Here is a 17,179-nt window from a genome sequence, read left to right as displayed (position 1 = left end):
GACTCAATGCAATCTGCTGGATTTCCTTAGGTAGGAAACTTTTTAACCAATCTGTATAATCTGATCCCACCTGTATAATCTGATTGAATTTGATTTTGGAGTGTGCCTTGAGATGACATGTATCATGAATTTGCTCTAAATAAATAAAATTGAAATGAAATTTAATTGGATTATTCCTGCAGGCAACATTCGGGTTTATAGAATTCCTTCTAGAATGATGCCTTGTGTTTAAGATACTATTTTATTGCAAGTTGAAGCTATTTTATGCATTTTTATTAGATACATTATTCTTTGTTTTTGCTTTTGTGCCATTGTAAAATGAAGTTGCCCACAGGCAAAAACATATATATTTAGGTTGTATTTATCTAGTCTTTTTTTTTTTTTTTTTTAACTGGCAACGCTCAAACCCCTTTTTCTTTTTTATGATTGTGACAAAGCAGGAAAGGCTTGAGTTTAGAGAGTGTAATGACCCGGACAGCCACCAGGGGGCGATGCATGTTTGTGCTCTTTGTTTTAAGTCAGTTGACACCGGAAGAGGAAACCAAGGGGAGTCCGTTGTGCGCTCGTGTTAGCAGCGGTTTTGCTACGTAGGAGAAACGCAATATCTCCGAGATTAATCAGAAAGACTTTCGTCTCAAATCCCAGCAATACACCGATGCGCAGGTGGTTTCAGTGAACGGACAGAGTGCAGTCAGCTCTGTGAACATTTCGCCGTCGGCAGAGCGGCGCGAGCTGAGAGAACAGCGGCACCATGGCGGACGTTACTGCTCGTAACCTGCAGTATGAGTACAAAGCGGTAAGCATGTCGGAAAAAAAAATAAACACACGAATGTCGGGATAGTCTACGGCTTTTCTTTATCGAGCTATACTTAGCAGACTACGTTTACTCACATCCAGCATATGCCGCGTGTGTTTGTGTTGAACGTGTAGAACTCGAACTTGGTGCTGCAAGCCGATCGCTCTCTGATCGACCGGACACGGAGAGATGAGCCCACCGGAGAGGTGCTGTCCCTGGTGGGGAAGCTGGAGGGGACCAAGATGGGGGACAAGGCTCAGAGGACCAAACCCCAGAAGCTGGAGGAGAGACGGGACAAGTCAGTGCGATTTTCTCTTATTCCTTCCTTTGGCCTCAGTGTTTATTTCCATGACTTCTGACGCGCGGCGTGCCTCAATGGTAGATAATTTGACCATTTTCCTCTGCCAAATATAAGATATGTTTCATAGCTTTGCTATTGTGATAATGGATTGACACAGTGTGTGGGAGTATTCTACGCCAATGCTGAGCACACAGATTGCTCAGAGATTTGGTTAAATCAAAGTAAAACATCTAGCCATCTGCTAGAAAATGTAGCTCCACTCCTGCCGTGTGACCACCTCAAACACAAAGTAGAAGTGGTTTGGTGTAATGGTTGGTGTGTTATTAATTGTCCGGTGCCATACATTTAATCCAGGGGTGTCTAAGGCCCTGTTTAAAAGATGTTTTCTTGTGAAAATGTCTTGTAAACCGGGCCTACTTCCAGTCCTGGGGGGCTGGTGTCTTGAAACCTTTCAGCATGTCCCTGGTCTGACACGCCTGAATGAAATGTCTGAATCGCCTCTACACAGGATGCAGTAAAGTTTAGAGTCCTGCTGGTTACCTAACGATGTCATTCACGGTGTGAGGAGCATCTAAAAGTTACAGGACGCCGGGCCTCTAAGGCACTTGTGATTTCGACTCTACTGTCCTATAATATACACATTTTTGATACTTGTTTTGGATTTTTATTGTCCTTTTTGTTATACCCTAAAAGTTGTCGTACTGCCGCCCATCATATCGCTATCACTTCATTCTCAATCGCTTGCTCTTCTACTGTCCAAATAGGAGGAGAAAGAGAGACGAGGACAGACACGACATCAACAAAATGAAAGGCTTTACCCTCCTGTCCGAGGGGATTGATGAAATGGTGGGCATCGTGTACAAGCCCAAAACCAAAGAAACCAGGGAGACCTACGAAGTGCTGCTGAGCTTCATCCACGCAGCTTTGGGCGATCAGGTCAGTAACCTTCAGGACTACTAAGACTGTAGACCCAGTTCTAGTGGTGAACCAGCCGCTGACATGCTTTCCTCTGCAGCCTCGTGATATTCTGTGTGGAGCAGCTGATGAAGTGTTGGCGGTGCTGAAGAACGACAAGATGAGGGACAAAGAAAGGCGGCGTGAGGTGGAGCAGCTTCTCGGGCCGTCGGATGACACGCGTTATCATGTGCTGGTAAACCTGGGAAAGAAGATCACAGACTACGGCGGAGACAAGGACCTGCAGAACATGGGTAGGCCGTTAATAACAGTTTGTTATAGCGTTCCCTTTTTACTATTGAAAAATGTACAATCTGGTTTATTTGAAGTATTCTCCCAGGTCTGGATAAGCATGAAAGATGTTTGGATTTCCAGTATTTATTCTCTATGCCAATTTTCTAAGTAAAAGTTGTTTCTGTTCATCCACAAATTGCTGACATGAAAAAAATGTGTGCCATATATTCATAGGGATGTGTTGTATTCATGCAATTTGTGTTTTAAATTGTTTTTAAAAAAAAAAAAAGGTCCAAAAATGTGGGGATTAAGTCTGAACTTTTGACTATAAACATTTTTAGGAACCAATTTCTAAAACAGTTCAAGACTTTATATAATTTATTCGCAGACGACAACATTGATGAAACGTATGGCGTCAACGTACAGTTTGAATCTGATGAGGAGGTGAGTTTTTTTATTTATTGACGTATTTTTCATTTACTAATGTTTGTAAAACACACCGCTCCTTATGGATAAAAGTGCTCATGTGCTCATTTCTTCCACAGGAAGGAGACGAGGACCAGTTTGGCGAAGTTCGAGACGAGCACTCGGATGAAGACAGCGAAGGAGAAGAGGCCGTTGTGTCCACCAGGCTCACGGCAAACGTAAGTTTACCACGCCTAGAAATATCTTCTTTTTTTTTTTTTATTCAGAGTCTAATCATAAATCTTTCCCTCTGCAGCTCGGTGAGGCGGGGGATGTGATGTCGGAGAAGAAGAAACAGTTGCATCCTCGGGACATCGATGCCTTCTGGCTCCAGCGTCAGCTCAGTCGGTTCTACGATGACGCCATCGTCTCCCAAAAGAAGGCAGACGAAGTCTTAGAAATCCTCAAGGTAGTTCACCTCGTCGCTGTTTCTGCTTTTTTATAGTGCGTGTGTGCATTTTCCCCCCCGGAGAGTTCTGACGTCCCCTTGTTTCCTTGTTGAACTGCAGACTGCTAGTGATGACAGAGAATGTGAGAACCAGCTGGTGCTGCTGTTAGGCTTCAACACCTTCGATTTCATCAAAGTCCTCCGTCAGCACCGTCGCATGAGTAAGGCAGCCCGGTCCAAACCAAGAGCTCTCTGCGTGGCTCGGCTTCTTTTTTGAAGTGTCTCGTTCTACGTCTCTTCCCTCTGTCACACAGTTCAGTATTGCACCATGCTGGCCAGCGCTCAGAGTGAGGCGGAAAAGGAACGGATCATTGGGAAGATGGAGTCGGATCAGGAACTGTCAAAGATTCTCTACCAGCTGCAGGAGACGGAGAAGGAGGACATTATCAGAGTAAAGCATCCGTTCTAAAATACTTAACGCTGTGAGTTAAGAATATTGTCGATTTTCACACCTTTTTTTTTTTACTTTTGTACTCCAGGAAGAACGATCTCGCAGGGAGAGGGTGAGGAAGTCTCGAGTAGATGACTTGGAAGCAATGGACGTTGACCACGGAGAGGTAAATACTGCGCCCGTGTTTTTAAGAGCCCTGGTTCTGAATGTGTTCTGTTGGAAGATCCAGCTGTGTCCAGCTTTCACCAAACTATCTGCTGATCTGAGCTGAAATTGAAAAGTCTTTTTCCCCATTCACTCTGTTTAATGCATCAGTTCCTCCAGCATGCCTCCACAGCATGCTGGATTGACCCACCAGTGACACAATGTTCTCAAAACGCTTCCAAGAAGCCTGAAATATTCAGCTATAATTTTTCCTGGTTGCTGGAAATATCTAATATACACTGAACCTGACCTGTCACTGTTTCATTTATCCAACAGTCGGTGATGCCGCGGCAGCTTCTGGACCTTGAGGACCTGGCTTTCACTCAGGGCAGCCACTTCATGGCCAACAAGCGCTGCCAGCTGCCAGACGGCTCTTTTCGTAAGCAGCGTAAAGGTTACGAAGAAGTCCACGTGCCGGCTCTCAAGCCCAAAGCCTTCGGAGACGACGAGGTTCGTTGCTCGTTTCTTCCACTGCGTTCCCAGACGTCCGAGCTTCTACTACTCGTCCAGTTTAGCACCGAGCTGCTTATGGTGGCGCCCATGTCTTACATTCAGCGTGTCATTGTGCCTGCAGGTACTCGTCTCCATAGACAAGCTGCCCAAGTACGCCCAGGCCGGATTCGAAGGCTTCAAGTCTCTAAACCGCATTCAGAGCAAGCTGTTCAAGACCACCATGGAGACGGATGAAAACCTGCTGGTGTGCGCGCCTACGGTGAGCAAAACCGCGCCGATGCCTGAAAAACCATCACACATGTCATCTCCTCTAACGCCGGGTATCGTCCCCGCACACAGGGAGCTGGTAAGACCAACGTCGCCTTGATGGCCATGCTGAGAGAAATCGGGAAGCACATAAACATGGACGGCACGATTAATGTGGACGACTTCAAAATCATCTACATCGCACCCATGCGCTCGCTCGTCCAGGAGATGGTGGGGAGCTTCGGCAAGGTGAGCGCTTGGCCTCCCCGTACAGGTGTTCCTGTTTTAAGTCGAGCGCGGCGCTCACGGCGTCCTCTGTTGTCTTTGCTCAGCGGCTGGCGAGTTACGGCATCATCGTGTCCGAGCTGACCGGAGACCACCAGCTCTGCAAAGAGGAGATCAACGCCACCCAGATCATCGTCTGCACCCCGGAGAAATGGGACATCATCACCCGGAAAGGCGGAGAGCGCACGTACACCCAGCTCGTGCGCCTCATCATCATCGTACGTCGCGCTACAAGGCAAGTTTCACAACGCGTCTGCAGGGAGGCTTTGAGGGTAACCAGACCGGCTGTGTTCCAGGATGAAATCCACCTGCTGCACGACGACCGTGGGCCCGTGCTGGAGTCTCTGGTGGCCAGGACCATCCGTAACGTGGAGCTGACCCAGGAGGACGTGCGTCTGATCGGTCTCAGCGCCACGCTGCCCAACTACGAGGACGTGGCGACCTGCCTACGCGTCGATCCCGCAAAGGGGCTGTTTTACTTCGACAACAGGTGTTGTGCGGTGCTAAGTAGCCGGTTGTCTCCCGCTTGGACTTCCTGGCCCGGTTTTTGAGCGGTTTCATTTTTTTCTGTCCAGTTTCCGCCCCGTGCCCCTGGAGCAGACGTACGTCGGTATCACAGAAAAGAAGGCCATCAAGCGTTTCCAAATCATGAACGAGATCGTCTATGAAAAGATCATGGAGCACGCTGGAAAGAACCAGGTGAGTCCCGGTAGAGTTAAGACCCACGGCTGCTGTGGCAGGGACCTTTTCCAGGAACCAGGGTTCTTTTTCTCTACCCCTGTCATTTTACATGGCGGGAACCAGGAACAAAACAAGACAGCAGGGTAGAAATGTACCTGAGGAAGCTGTCCTGAACAGGAAGTAGCACTCTAAGTCTACCCGGAACAGAGGCTGGACTTTTAGAGCTGCAGAGAGCTAATTGTTTCTTAATGCTTCATTATTAACAACATTTTTAACTATAAATTAGAAAAAAAAGATGTGGCATTGTTGTTTTCAAACATAAGATTTAAACCCAAACAGTCATATTGAGCATCTAAAATCACTGAACAAACTTCCTGTTTTAGCCGTCTTTGTGTAATTGATGTTGGCAAAAGCTATTTTTTACGAGTTATTTGGGAATGTTAGAAAGTTTTACTAAAATAATGATTTTTAGAAACAAATTAAACTGCCAGTTTGTGCACCTTCTTCTTTAAGCCACAACACACAGCCTTTAATTATTAAAATTATATAAAATATCCTCATGTGTAAAAGACGACTGGAATGCTTCTTTTATGTCTTAAAAACTCTTTAACCTGTCATACAAAAAGCTTCCTTAGTTCTGATGACAGGTTAGAAGTGTCAGTCGTATGTTGCAGACAAAACTTTCCCTTTTTGTTTGGGTCCTCACTCCCCAATGAAGCCACTGTTATTTAAAGTGTTTTAGTCACCTGGGCCCACATGTTAGTAGTCCAGGCTGCTCATTAGAGAAAGATCGATCCTATAATCAGAGCAGAAGAGGTCTTCAACAAGAGACCAAGTCCAGTTGCCTTTAACTCTCTGCTGTCAGTCCACAAGGTTCTGAATGACTCTACATAAGCTGTTCTGACAGAGGCAGACGTTTCCACTACAGCTTTAGTGACTTTAGTTCATCTTTTAAACGGTAACTGCTATAAAACAATCTGAGAATAATGCTGTGTTGTCCCAGTTTCCCTGTAATTAATGTAATGTTTAAAAGTTTCAGTCAAAATGACGCGTTGATTCGTCCCCCAACAGGTGCTGGTGTTCGTCCACTCCAGGAAGGAGACAGGAAAGACCGCCAGAGCCATAAGGGACATGTGCTTGGAGAAGGACGCCCTCGGCCTGTTCCTGAGGGAGGGCTCCGCATCCACCGAAGTGTTGAGAACCGAGGCAGAACAATGCAAAGTAAGGAAGCGGCAAGAATCCAGGCGGCTCCACGTGGTTTTTCAGTGTCAGAGTTACAGCTTGACTTTTCTCTCACCTAGAACTTGGAGCTGAAGGATTTGCTTCCCTACGGCTTTGCCATCCACCACGCCGGGATGACCAGAGTGGACCGTACGCTGGTGGAGGATCTGTTTGCGGATCGCCACATCCAGGTCCTGGTGTCCACGGCCACTCTGGCCTGGGGTGTGAACCTGCCGGCTCACACTGTCATCATCAAGGGAACGCAGGTTTACAGCCCAGAGAAAGGCAGGTGGACGGAGCTGGGAGCGCTGGACATTTTACAGGTGAGCCTGGGCTTTAAGGTCAGCGGGTGTTCTGAGTCACTGGCCAGTATGAATAGAAACTTACCCTTCGTCTTCAGATGCTGGGTCGAGCCGGCCGTCCGCAGTACGACACCAAGGGAGAGGGAATCCTGATCACCTCCCACGGAGAGCTGCAGTATTACCTGTCGCTGCTGAACCAGCAGCTGCCCATCGAGAGTCAGATGGTAGCCAAGCTCCCCGACATGCTCAACGCCGAGATAGTGCTGGGAAATGTTCAGAACGTGAAGGTGAGAGTCTGGGCCGTGCAGGCGGACAGGAGGAACTAGATAAAGGTTAAGCTCCCGATATTCAGTCCGCCGTGTTTGTGGTGGCAGGACGCGGTGAACTGGCTCGGCTACACCTACCTGTACGTGCGCATGCTCCGCAACCCGACGCTGTACGGAGTGTCTCACGATGACCGAGGCTCAGACCCGCTGCTGGAGAGGCGAAGGACGGACCTGATTCACACGGCGGCCAACGTCCTGGACAAGAACAGCCTCATCAAATATGACAAGAGGATCGGTTGCTTCCAGGTCTGCACATTAGCTCTGTCGCACTTTATGACCCTCATTACAGTAAATCGGCAGTAAGTCGTAACTGAGTTCTTTATTCTGACGTTACCTAAAGGTAACAGACCTGGGGCGCATCGCCAGCCACTTCTACATCACCCACGACTCAATTCAGACCTACAACCAGCTGCTGAAACCCACTCTCAGTGAGATCGAGCTCTTCCGGGTCTTTTCGCTGTCCTCAGAGTTCAGGAACATCACAGTGAGAGAGGTATGCTGGCTAAAGGTTGACCTGGAGGCTCCATTCTACCACTAAACAATGTTCTTTTTTTTTTTTTTTCAACAAAACGATGACAAAATGTTTTTCTTTTAGGAGGAAAAACTTGAGCTTCAGAAGCTGCTGGAAAGAGTTCCCATTCCTGTAAAGGAGAGCATTGAGGAGCCCAGTGCTAAGGTAACACATTTAAGCTTTATTACATCAAAGTTCTAAGTTTTCTTCAGTAGAGATCTACACAGGAGTCTGCTTGTGACCAGAATAGGACGAGTTTCAGCTCGATCAGCCCTGATTGGTGATAATTCAGTGAAAAAAAATTATATTTAGTGTCTTCCCTGATTGAAACTAAACTCGACCAAGTTTCACTGGCTACACTCTTTGGTGCGGATGTTGTTACTGAATGAAGACAACTCAATGTCAGCTGTTTTCTAGATTTTCAGAGATGTCTAAAAGTAAAAATGGTAGAGACCATTTAAAAACAATATTTTCTGCTAACTTTAGAGACATTTCAGTGGATTGTTTAGGCCGAGATAGAAGGAGACTTTCTGCAAATAACAGGAAGGCTCGATGTATTGCAGCAACGTTGCTCTGTTTGATCCTTTTTAGCTTTAACATAGAACAAACTAGATCTGGAAAGTTTTTACAGCTTTTTGGACAACTCAGGGTGAAGGTAAACGTCTCTTTTCAATAGACTGGCCTACACCACTTGGTCTTGGGCATTTAGCTACAATAACCTTTCCAGTCGCCAATATAAAATCCCAAAGACGGTTTAAATGTGATCTCTCTCTAATCATGATGTCATTGTTTTACAGCAACTCACACACAGTGATGCCTCTGCTTCTAATCTTTATAGTAAACGATCGCTTACAACAGCATTGCAAACATAATTTCCAGGGCCGGTAATTATAGTTTTACAGAGAATCTGGTATTAGCCCTGATCTGTGTTGGCAGGTCAAAGCTTCAGGAAACCAGAAATCAGCCTCTCAGTTCTGATGGGAGTGTCTCTGTTCATAGTGAAAGTGACAGAAAGGGCCTCGTCTGAAGGCCTGCTTTCCATGGCCGGGTTTGTGTCCTCTTTTAAGTGGATGTAACTAAATAATCACAGATCGACTTTAATCTTGTTCCAGATTAATGTCCTGCTCCAAGCTTTCATCTCTCAACTCAAGCTGGAAGGCTTTGCCTTGATGGCAGACATGGTGTATGTTACGCAGGTACAGTAAGAACGGTTCCTTTCAAAAGGAGAATGTTTTGGGTTGAAAATCATTGCTTGGCATTTAATTCTGTCTTTTTTCCTCCTTGTTTTCCTCCTCCAGAGTGCTGGTCGATTAATGCGCGCCATATTTGAGATTGTGCTCAGCCGAGGCTGGGCCCAGCTCACAGACAAGACCATGAATCTCTGCAAGATGATCGACAAACGCATGTGAGCCTGATCGCCTGCGCCAAACCTTCGCCTGTTTTCTCTGTCCAGGGAAATGGTTTTCTAGTTTGTGTTTGTGCTCTCACCAGGTGGCAGTCCATGTCTCCGCTGCGGCAGTTCAAGAAGCTGCCTGAAGAAGTGGTGAAGAAGATCGAGAAGAAGAACTTCCCCTTCGAGCGTCTCTACGATCTCAACCACAACGAGATCGGTGAGTCTTTCCTCCCTCTGTGCGACGTGTCCGCTGAAGCTGCTCCCCGCACGCTAACGTCCGTTCCTCCGTTCAGGCGAGCTGATCCGAATGCCGAAGATGGGGAAGACCATTCATAAATACGTGCACCAGTTCCCCAAGCTGGACCTGGCCGTCCACATTCAGCCAATCACGCGCTCCACGCTCAAAGTGGAGCTGACCATCACACCGGACTTCCAGTGGGACGACAAGGTGGGCTGAACGCACAACGTGTCGCTGCTACTCTCTCTCTCAGCCTTTGTCTCTAACGTTTACTTTCCCGTTTAGATTCACGCATCGTCCGAAGCCTTCTGGATCCTGGTGGAGGATGTCGACAGCGAGGTCATCCTCCACCATGAGTACTTCCTCCTGAAGGCCAAGTACGCCCAGGACGAGCATCTCGTGACGTTCTTTGTGCCGGTGTTTGAGCCTTTACCTCCACAGTACTTCATCCGGGTCGTCTCGGACCGATGGCTCTGTAAGCAGCGTGGCCGTTGCACCTTTCAGCACCCTCCTGCGGTCCGCGTCAGCTGACGGGTCCTTCTCTTTGTGTTTCCGTCAGCGTGTGAGACGCAGCTGCCGGTGTCCTTCCGTCACCTTATCCTCCCAGAGAAGTACCCCCCGCCCACCGAGCTGCTGGATCTACAGCCGCTGCCCGTCACCGCTCTCAGGAACTCGGCCTTCGAGGCTCTTTATCAGAACAAGTTCCCCTTCTTTAATCCCATCCAGACACAAGGTAGTCGACGAGATACACAAAACGGTGCCCGGGTCAGCACCGCCTGAGCAGCTCATCTGAGTTTTTATCCGCGCTCTCTCTCTCTTCCAGTGTTCAACGCCGTGTACAACAGTGACGATAATGTGTTTGTGGGAGCTCCAACCGGCAGCGGGAAGACCATCTGCGCCGAGTTCGCCATCCTGAGGATGCTACTGCACAACTCAGAGGGTCGCTGCGTTTACATCACCCCGATGGAAGCACTGGCCGAGCAGGTGTGACACCTTTCACTTCTGGGCTTGTTGGCTAAAAGACACGCCCGTCCTGCACCTTACAGCCTTTCTCCATAACTTGTAATGGTAGAAACACAAACCTCTGCATGTTTAATTTGGGTTTGATGAGTTGGATGGAGGCTTAAGAAGTGCATACTTGTAAAGTGGAAGGAAAATGTTTATTTTTAAGTGTGCATCTTAATCTTCGATACGATTCTCCATACAGCTCAGCTTGATTTGGTTTGACTCAAATATCGATATTTATTACTTTCAAATTAATGCTCCGTCATTCAAACAACAAAACCAGCCAAATATAATATTTGTTATATTTATTGAACTCTTATATATTAACAGGAAAATAAAGGGCATTTAGTTTAATGCATTTAACGTATCAAAGAAACAAAAATGTGCCCAAACGTCTGATTTTTAGGGACCAAAGCACAAATTTGTCAGTAATGTTGCGCTGTGATAACGCCCCCTAGGGGTTGGGAGGTATATCGACATTGAAAACCATACTATTGATATTAAATCATTTTTTAAAACATCAATATTAATCTTTGTGTCGATTTTTATGCAAAGCCCTAATTTGTGTATAGCTCCGCTAAGCTCATTTATAGAACCACTCTTTTCTGTTAAAACGTGCGGGGTGTTTGACCCAAGAATCCTTGTCTCGCAGGTGTTTGTTGACTGGCACCAGAAGTTCCAGGACATCCTGAACAAGAAGGTGGTTCTGCTGACGGGAGAAACCAGCACGGATCTGAAGCTGCTGGGGAAAGGAGACATCATCGTCAGCACGCCTGACAAGTGGGACATCCTGTCGCGCCGCTGGAAGCAGCGCAAGAACGTCCAGAACGTCAGCCTTTTCATCGTGGACGAGACGCACCTCATCGGAGGAGAAAATGGAGTAAGAGTCAAATTTAGTCTAGCTTTTTTTTTTTTTTTTGCTTTAGCTTTTTTTTAACGCTTGATTTAAATTGTTGCTTTTTATCAGCCTGTGCTGGAGGTGATCTGCTCAAGGATGAGGTACATCTCCTCTCAAATCGAGCGTCCTATCCGCATCGTGGCCCTCAGCTCCTCCTTGTCCAACGCCAAAGACGTGGCCCACTGGCTGGGCTGCAGCACCACGGCCACATTCAACTTCCACCCCAACGTCAGGCCCGTCCCCCTGGAGCTGCACATCCAGGTCTGTTGCTGCGCGGCTGCCGGCGGCTGCCGGCGGCCACAAACGAAATCGACAGCGCTCACATTCCTTTTTCCTTTTTTTTTTTTCCTTTTTTTTCGAACCAGCAGAAGAAAAAGGGAAAAAAAAGAGAAAAAAAGAGAGAAAAAGGGGAAAAAAAGAAAGCGGTCACATTCCTTTTTTTTCTTTCTTTTTTTTCCTTTTTTCTTTCTTTTTTTTTCCTTTTTTTTCTCGAACCAGCAGAAGAAAAAGGGAAAAAAGGGGAAAAAAGAGAGAGAAAAAAAAGCAGTCACATTCTTTTTTTTTTTTTTTTCGAACCAGCAGAAGAAAAAGGGAAAAAAAGAGAAAAAAAAGAGAGAAAAGGGGAAAAAAAAAAGAAAACGGTCACATTCCTTTTTCTTTTTTTTTTCTTTTTTTTCCTTTTCTTTTTTTTCCCCTTTTTTTTCAAACCAGCAGAAGAAAAAGGGAAAAAAGGGGAAAAAAGAGAGAGAAAAAAAGCAGTCACATTCTTTTTTTTTTTTTTTTTTTTTTTTTTTTTTTTTTTTTTTTTCGAACCAGCAGAAGAAAAAGGGAAAAAAAAGAGAGAAAAGGGGGAAAAAAAAGAAAACGGTCACATTCCTTTTTCTTTTTTTTTTCTTTTTTTTCCTTTTCTTTTTTTTCCCCTTTTTTTTCAAACCAGCAGAAGAAAAAGGGAAAAAAAAGAAAAAAAAAGAAAGAGAGAAAAAGGGAAAAAAAAGAAAGCGGTCACATTCCTTTTTCTTTTTTTTTTCCTTTTTTCTTTCTTTCTTTTTTTTCTTTTTTTCCTTTTTTTTCCCCCAACCAGCAGAAGAAAAAGGAAAAAAAGAAAGGAGGAAAAAGGACAACAAAGAAAAAAGGGGGAAAAAAAATAGAAAAAAAAGAGGGAAAAAAATAAAGCGGTCACATTTCTAACCTGCTCTCACTCCACCGCAGGGCTTCAACGTGAGCCACACCCAGACCCGCCTGCTGTCCATGGCGAAGCCGGTGTACCACGCCATCATGAAGCATTCGCCCTCCAAGCCGGCGGTGGTGTTCGTGCCGTCCCGCAGGCAGACCCGCCTCACCGCCATCGACATCCTCACGTTCTGCGCCGCCGACGTCGTCCCTCAGAGGTCAGCCTCTTTTGACGTTTTACATTTGCTGGGGGGGTTTCAGTCTGACGAACGCTCGCTTAAAAGAAACGTTTCCCTCCTCAGATTCCTGCACTGCACCGAGAAAGACTTGGTTCCCTTCCTGGAGAAAATAAACGACCCCACTCTGAAGGAAACTCTGGCCAACGGCGTGGGGTACCTGCACGAGGGCCTGACTGCCACCGAGCGCAGAATCGTCGAGCAGCTTTTCAACTCGGGTATGAAAGAGATTTATTAATTTATTTATTTTACCAGGACCAGAACAAAAGCAGAAACATGACAGGTTTGTGGTGATCCTTCACAGGCGCCGTTCAGGTGGTGGTCTCCTCGCGCTCGCTCTGCTGGGGCATCAACGTCTCGGCGCACCTCGTCATCGTCATGGACACCCAGTACTACAACGGAAAAATCCACGCGTAAGCCTCCCTGAGAGACGACTCGCGGTAGTTTTACCCGACCGGTCGCTTTTTCTTCACACGCCGCCTCTGTTTTAGGTACGTGGACTATCCCATCTACGACGTCCTCCAGATGGTCGGCAAGGCGAACAGGCCCATGCTGGACGACGAGGGACGCTGCGTGATCATGTGTCAGGGCTCTAAGAAGGTAAGCAAACAGCAAAACTCACGTATAGACCCATAAGGGTGCGTTTGACTTAATATTTCCCCGCCGGTGCCCCGTTTAGGACTTCTTCAAGAAGTTCCTGTACGAGCCGCTGCCCGTGGAGTCCCACTTGGACCACTGCCTCCACGACCACTTCAACGCCGAGATCGTCACCAAGACGGTGGAGAACAAGCAGGACGCCGTTGACTACCTGACGTGGACGTTCCTCTACAGGCGCATGACGCAGAACCCCAACTACTACAACCTGCAAGGTGAGGAGCCGCCCGACCCGCCGTAGTGAGACGCCCCCCCCCCGGGCAGTTCTGAGCACGTCCTCTGTCCTCCGTCCGCTGCAGGCATGTCCCACCGTCACCTGTCGGACCACCTGTCGGAGCTGGTGGAGAACACCCTGCACGACCTGGAGCAGTCCAAGTGCATCAGCATCGAGGACGAAATGGACGTGGCGCCGCTCAACCTGGGGATGATCGCCGCCTACTACTACATCAACTACACCACCATCGGTTTGTACCGCCGCCGCCGCCCCGACAGTCGCGCCCACGCCGTTTTCCCGCCGGACGCCCAACACGGCTGTTCTTTTGCTCTTGTCTGGCAGAGTTGTTCAGTATGTCCCTGAACGCCAAGACGAAGATCCGCGGGTTGATCGAGATCATCTCCAACGCGGCTGAATACAAGAACATTCCCATCAGGCACCACGAGGACGCGCTCCTCCGACAGGTAAACTCGCCCCTTTCTATTCTATTCAATTCAATTCAATTCAATTTTATTTATATAGCGCCAAATCATGAAACATGTCATCTCAAGGCACTTTACAAAGTCAAGTTCAATCATATTATACAGATTGGTCAAAAATTTCCTACATAAGGAAACCAGTTGATTGCATCAAAGTCCCGACAAGCAGCATTCACTCCTGGGGAAGCGTAGAGCCACAGGAAGAGTCGTCTGCATTGTACATGGCTTTGCTGCAATCCCTCATACTGAGCAAGCATGAAGCGACAGTGGGAAGAAAAACCACCCATTAACGGGAAGGAAAAACCTCCGGCAGAACCGGACTCAGTATGAACGGTCATCTGCCTCGACCGACTGGAGTTACAGAAGACAGAGCAGAGACACAACAAGACAGACAAACAAGCACAGAAGCACACATTGATCTAGTAATCTGTTCTACATTAGATGGAAGTAGCGGGTGAGCCGTCTTCTCTGGATGATGTCACAGTTAACAGAACGCCAGACCAGGTGTACCTACTATGAAGAGAAAAGAGAGAGAACAGAAAGTTAAAGCAGAAATGACAACACATAATGCATAATTGAAGAACAGTAGAACTCAATATAGTGAGAAAATTAGATCCTGATATACTCCAGTAGCCTAAGCCTATAGCAGTAAAACTATAAAAGGTAGCTGAGAGTAACATGAGCCACTAGTTATAATTTTTGTCAAAAAGAAAAGTTTTTCTGCCCTGGAACCTCGTCTGCGTTTTGTTTTTTTTGTTTTTTTTTCGCTGATGGTCGTCTTTTCTTTTCAGCTGGCGCAGAAAGTGCCCCACAAGCTGAACAACCCCAAGTTCAACGACCCTCACGTGAAGACCAACCTGCTGCTGCAGGCCCACCTCTCCAGGATGCAGCTGAGCGCCGAGCTCCAGTCCGACACCGAAGACATCCTGAGCAAGGTCCAGACTCCGGCAGCTGCTATAGGCGCCGCCGTCCCGTCTTAGATCCCAGCGGGTTTACGTGAACGAGCGCGTTTTTGTCTGTCGGCAGGCGATCCGTCTGATCCAGGCCTGCGTGGACGTGCTGTCCAGCAACGGCTGGCTGAGTCCTGCCCTGGCGGCCATGGAGCTGGCGCAGATGGTCACCCAGGCCATGTGGTCCAAGGACTCGTATCTGAAGCAGCTGCCCCACTTCACCTCCGACCACATCAAGCGCTGCACAGACAGGGTGAGTGACGCTGGTCTGTGCTGCTTGCCTCAGGGCTGATGTTATTACACCGCGCTGACCCAAACTAATCATCTCTGCATCTTCCGTCCTCAGGGCGTGGAGAGCATCTTCGACATCATGGAAATGGAGGACGAGGACAGATCGTCTCTGCTGCAGCTCTCGGACGGACATATGACCGACGTGGCTCGCTTCTGTAACCGCTACCCCAACATTGAGCTTTCTTATGACGTAGCAGAGAGGGACAACATCAAAAGGTCTGCATACGCTCAGCTAAAGTGCCGTATAAACATATTCACCTCACAGATTACAACCACAATGTTTCAGTTACTGGGATGTTTTGTGGTGGAGACAATGCACAGCATGATTGGAAGGAAGGAAACTTTAAAGCTTTTCCTACAAATAGAAACCTTAAAGTTTTAAGCTGCAGGTCTTTTAAGGAACGTTTACCAGCTCTGCACGTCTAAATGTTTTGCTCAGGGTCAGGCAGGTTGGATGGAGAGCATCAGTTTTCTAGTGTTGCATTAGATTTAGGTCTGGACTTTAACTAGGCCATTCTAACGTATAATGTTGAGCAACCCTGTGGCTCCGTATGGTGTCGCTGTACTTTCTACGAGAACCTCGGCCTGAAATCCTTTATAGTAGTATAGTAATAGTAACCGTAATCCTGTGCTGCTTCTAACATCTGGTTCCAGAATTGCTTTGTGTTTAGCAACATCCATCCTCCCGTAAACTCTGACCAGTTTCCATGTCGCTGTGAAAGGTTTGCTTTCCCGACACCATATTTTTACTATAGGCCTGGTGTGTTCAGGGTGAATATTGGCCAAAACGATCAATGTTGGTGTTATGTGGCCAATATTTATGTCTGAAGACAAATGCAGGCCAGATTTCCTTCGCTAAAGTCTGTGAACCATGAATAATTTTCCTTCTACTTTACAATCCTGCACTATTTTCTGTTAGTTGTCTAAACTTCTGATTGAATGCATTAAACCTGTGGTTGTAATGTCTTCTCGCTAACATCGTGAGACCTTTGGATGACCGTACTTCCATGTGTTTTCACAGCGGCAGCGCGGTTCTGGTCCAGGTTCAGCTGGAGCGAGAGGAAGAGGTGACCGGCCCCGTCATCGCGCCACTCTTCCCTCAGGTCGGTGTCACCGTACTCGGCGCCTCTATGAGCGCTCCTGCCATTAGCATGCCAAACACGACTGATGCGTACAATCTTGTGTGCTCGCAGAAACGCGAGGAGGGCTGGTGGGTGGTCATCGGAGACCCCAAGTCAAACAGCCTCATCTCCATCAAGAGGCTGACTCTTCAGCAGAAAGCAAAGGTGAAGCGAGTCAACAGGCGAGCCGTGACAAACGGGGCTCCTTGAACCATCGTGACGCCATGTTTTCTCTTTCCCCGCAGGTCAAGCTGGACTTTGTAGCGCCGGCCATGGGCATCCACAACTACACGCTGTACTTCATGAGCGACGCGTACATGGGATGTGACCAGGAGTACAAATTCAGCGTGGATGTGAAAGAGGCCGACAGCGAGGGGGAAAGTGACTCGGACTAGGCAGGAAATCTCTCCTTGAAATCTTTTTAAATTTGATCCGAGGAGAATCAAGGGGTTTATTTTTATTTTATTTCCTTTTCTTAACCTGATTTATGTTCCTTTGTTTTCACTGTCAGCATGTCATTAAAGTTCAGTCTCATTTTATCCCGTAGTTTTCTTTTTACTAGGTGTGAATCACCTGAACAATATTAGCGTAGAGGGTTTGTCCACCTTTATTCTGAAATAACGGATACATGGCCGTCATGTACTGTAGGATTTAGCTGTGGCGAACCTGAACTCTGCTGATAAAAAAGGTTTGGATGCTAGTCTCAGTGCAG

At 47.2% G+C, this 17,179-nt stretch overlaps 1 protein-coding gene across 1 annotated transcript; it reads left to right on the top strand.

The window, feature by feature from the left end:
• Positions 1 to 517: 517 nt before the first annotated feature.
• snrnp200 (small nuclear ribonucleoprotein 200 (U5)) lies at positions 518 to 17,006 on the top strand. The gene is made up of 44 exons (XM_012881281.3): positions 518 to 796; positions 931 to 1,094; positions 1,862 to 2,033; positions 2,113 to 2,305; positions 2,674 to 2,729; positions 2,831 to 2,929; positions 3,007 to 3,159; positions 3,260 to 3,359; positions 3,453 to 3,589; positions 3,678 to 3,755; positions 4,070 to 4,243; positions 4,368 to 4,505; positions 4,586 to 4,741; positions 4,825 to 4,995; positions 5,074 to 5,267; positions 5,353 to 5,476; positions 6,530 to 6,679; positions 6,760 to 7,002; positions 7,080 to 7,268; positions 7,356 to 7,553; positions 7,648 to 7,800; positions 7,903 to 7,983; positions 8,931 to 9,014; positions 9,117 to 9,223; positions 9,310 to 9,428; positions 9,505 to 9,659; positions 9,735 to 9,924; positions 10,009 to 10,182; positions 10,273 to 10,433; positions 11,107 to 11,334; positions 11,422 to 11,613; positions 12,562 to 12,740; positions 12,825 to 12,976; positions 13,063 to 13,171; positions 13,250 to 13,358; positions 13,438 to 13,627; positions 13,712 to 13,876; positions 13,969 to 14,090; positions 14,897 to 15,040; positions 15,132 to 15,308; positions 15,402 to 15,562; positions 16,368 to 16,449; positions 16,540 to 16,632; positions 16,713 to 17,006. The coding sequence occupies exons 1-44, from the start codon at positions 752 to 754 to the stop codon at positions 16,860 to 16,862; spliced, it is 6,411 nt and encodes a 2,136-aa protein (XP_012736735.2). The 5' UTR covers positions 518 to 751; the 3' UTR covers positions 16,863 to 17,006.
• Positions 17,007 to 17,179: the final 173 nt, after the last annotated feature.

Source organism: Fundulus heteroclitus, chromosome 12 (assembly GCF_011125445.2).
Source record: "Fundulus heteroclitus isolate FHET01 chromosome 12, MU-UCD_Fhet_4.1, whole genome shotgun sequence".
In the NCBI taxonomy this organism is placed as follows: domain Eukaryota; kingdom Metazoa; phylum Chordata; class Actinopteri; order Cyprinodontiformes; family Fundulidae; genus Fundulus; species Fundulus heteroclitus.
Note: the sequence above shows the minus strand (reverse complement) of the source record. Positions and strands in the feature narration are given on the sequence as shown.

Excerpts from the sequence above, each read along its gene's own strand:
- snrnp200 (XM_012881281.3), top strand. The coding sequence starts at position 752 with ATGGCGGACGTTACTGCTCGTAACCTGCAGTATGAGTACAAAGCG. Across the intron at positions 6,680-6,759 it reads CCGAGGCAGAACAATGCAAA|AACTTGGAGCTGAAGGATTT; the intron begins GTAAGGAAGCGG and ends TCTCTCACCTAG. Across the intron at positions 7,984-8,930 it reads TTGAGGAGCCCAGTGCTAAG|ATTAATGTCCTGCTCCAAGC; the intron begins GTAACACATTTA and ends ATCTTGTTCCAG.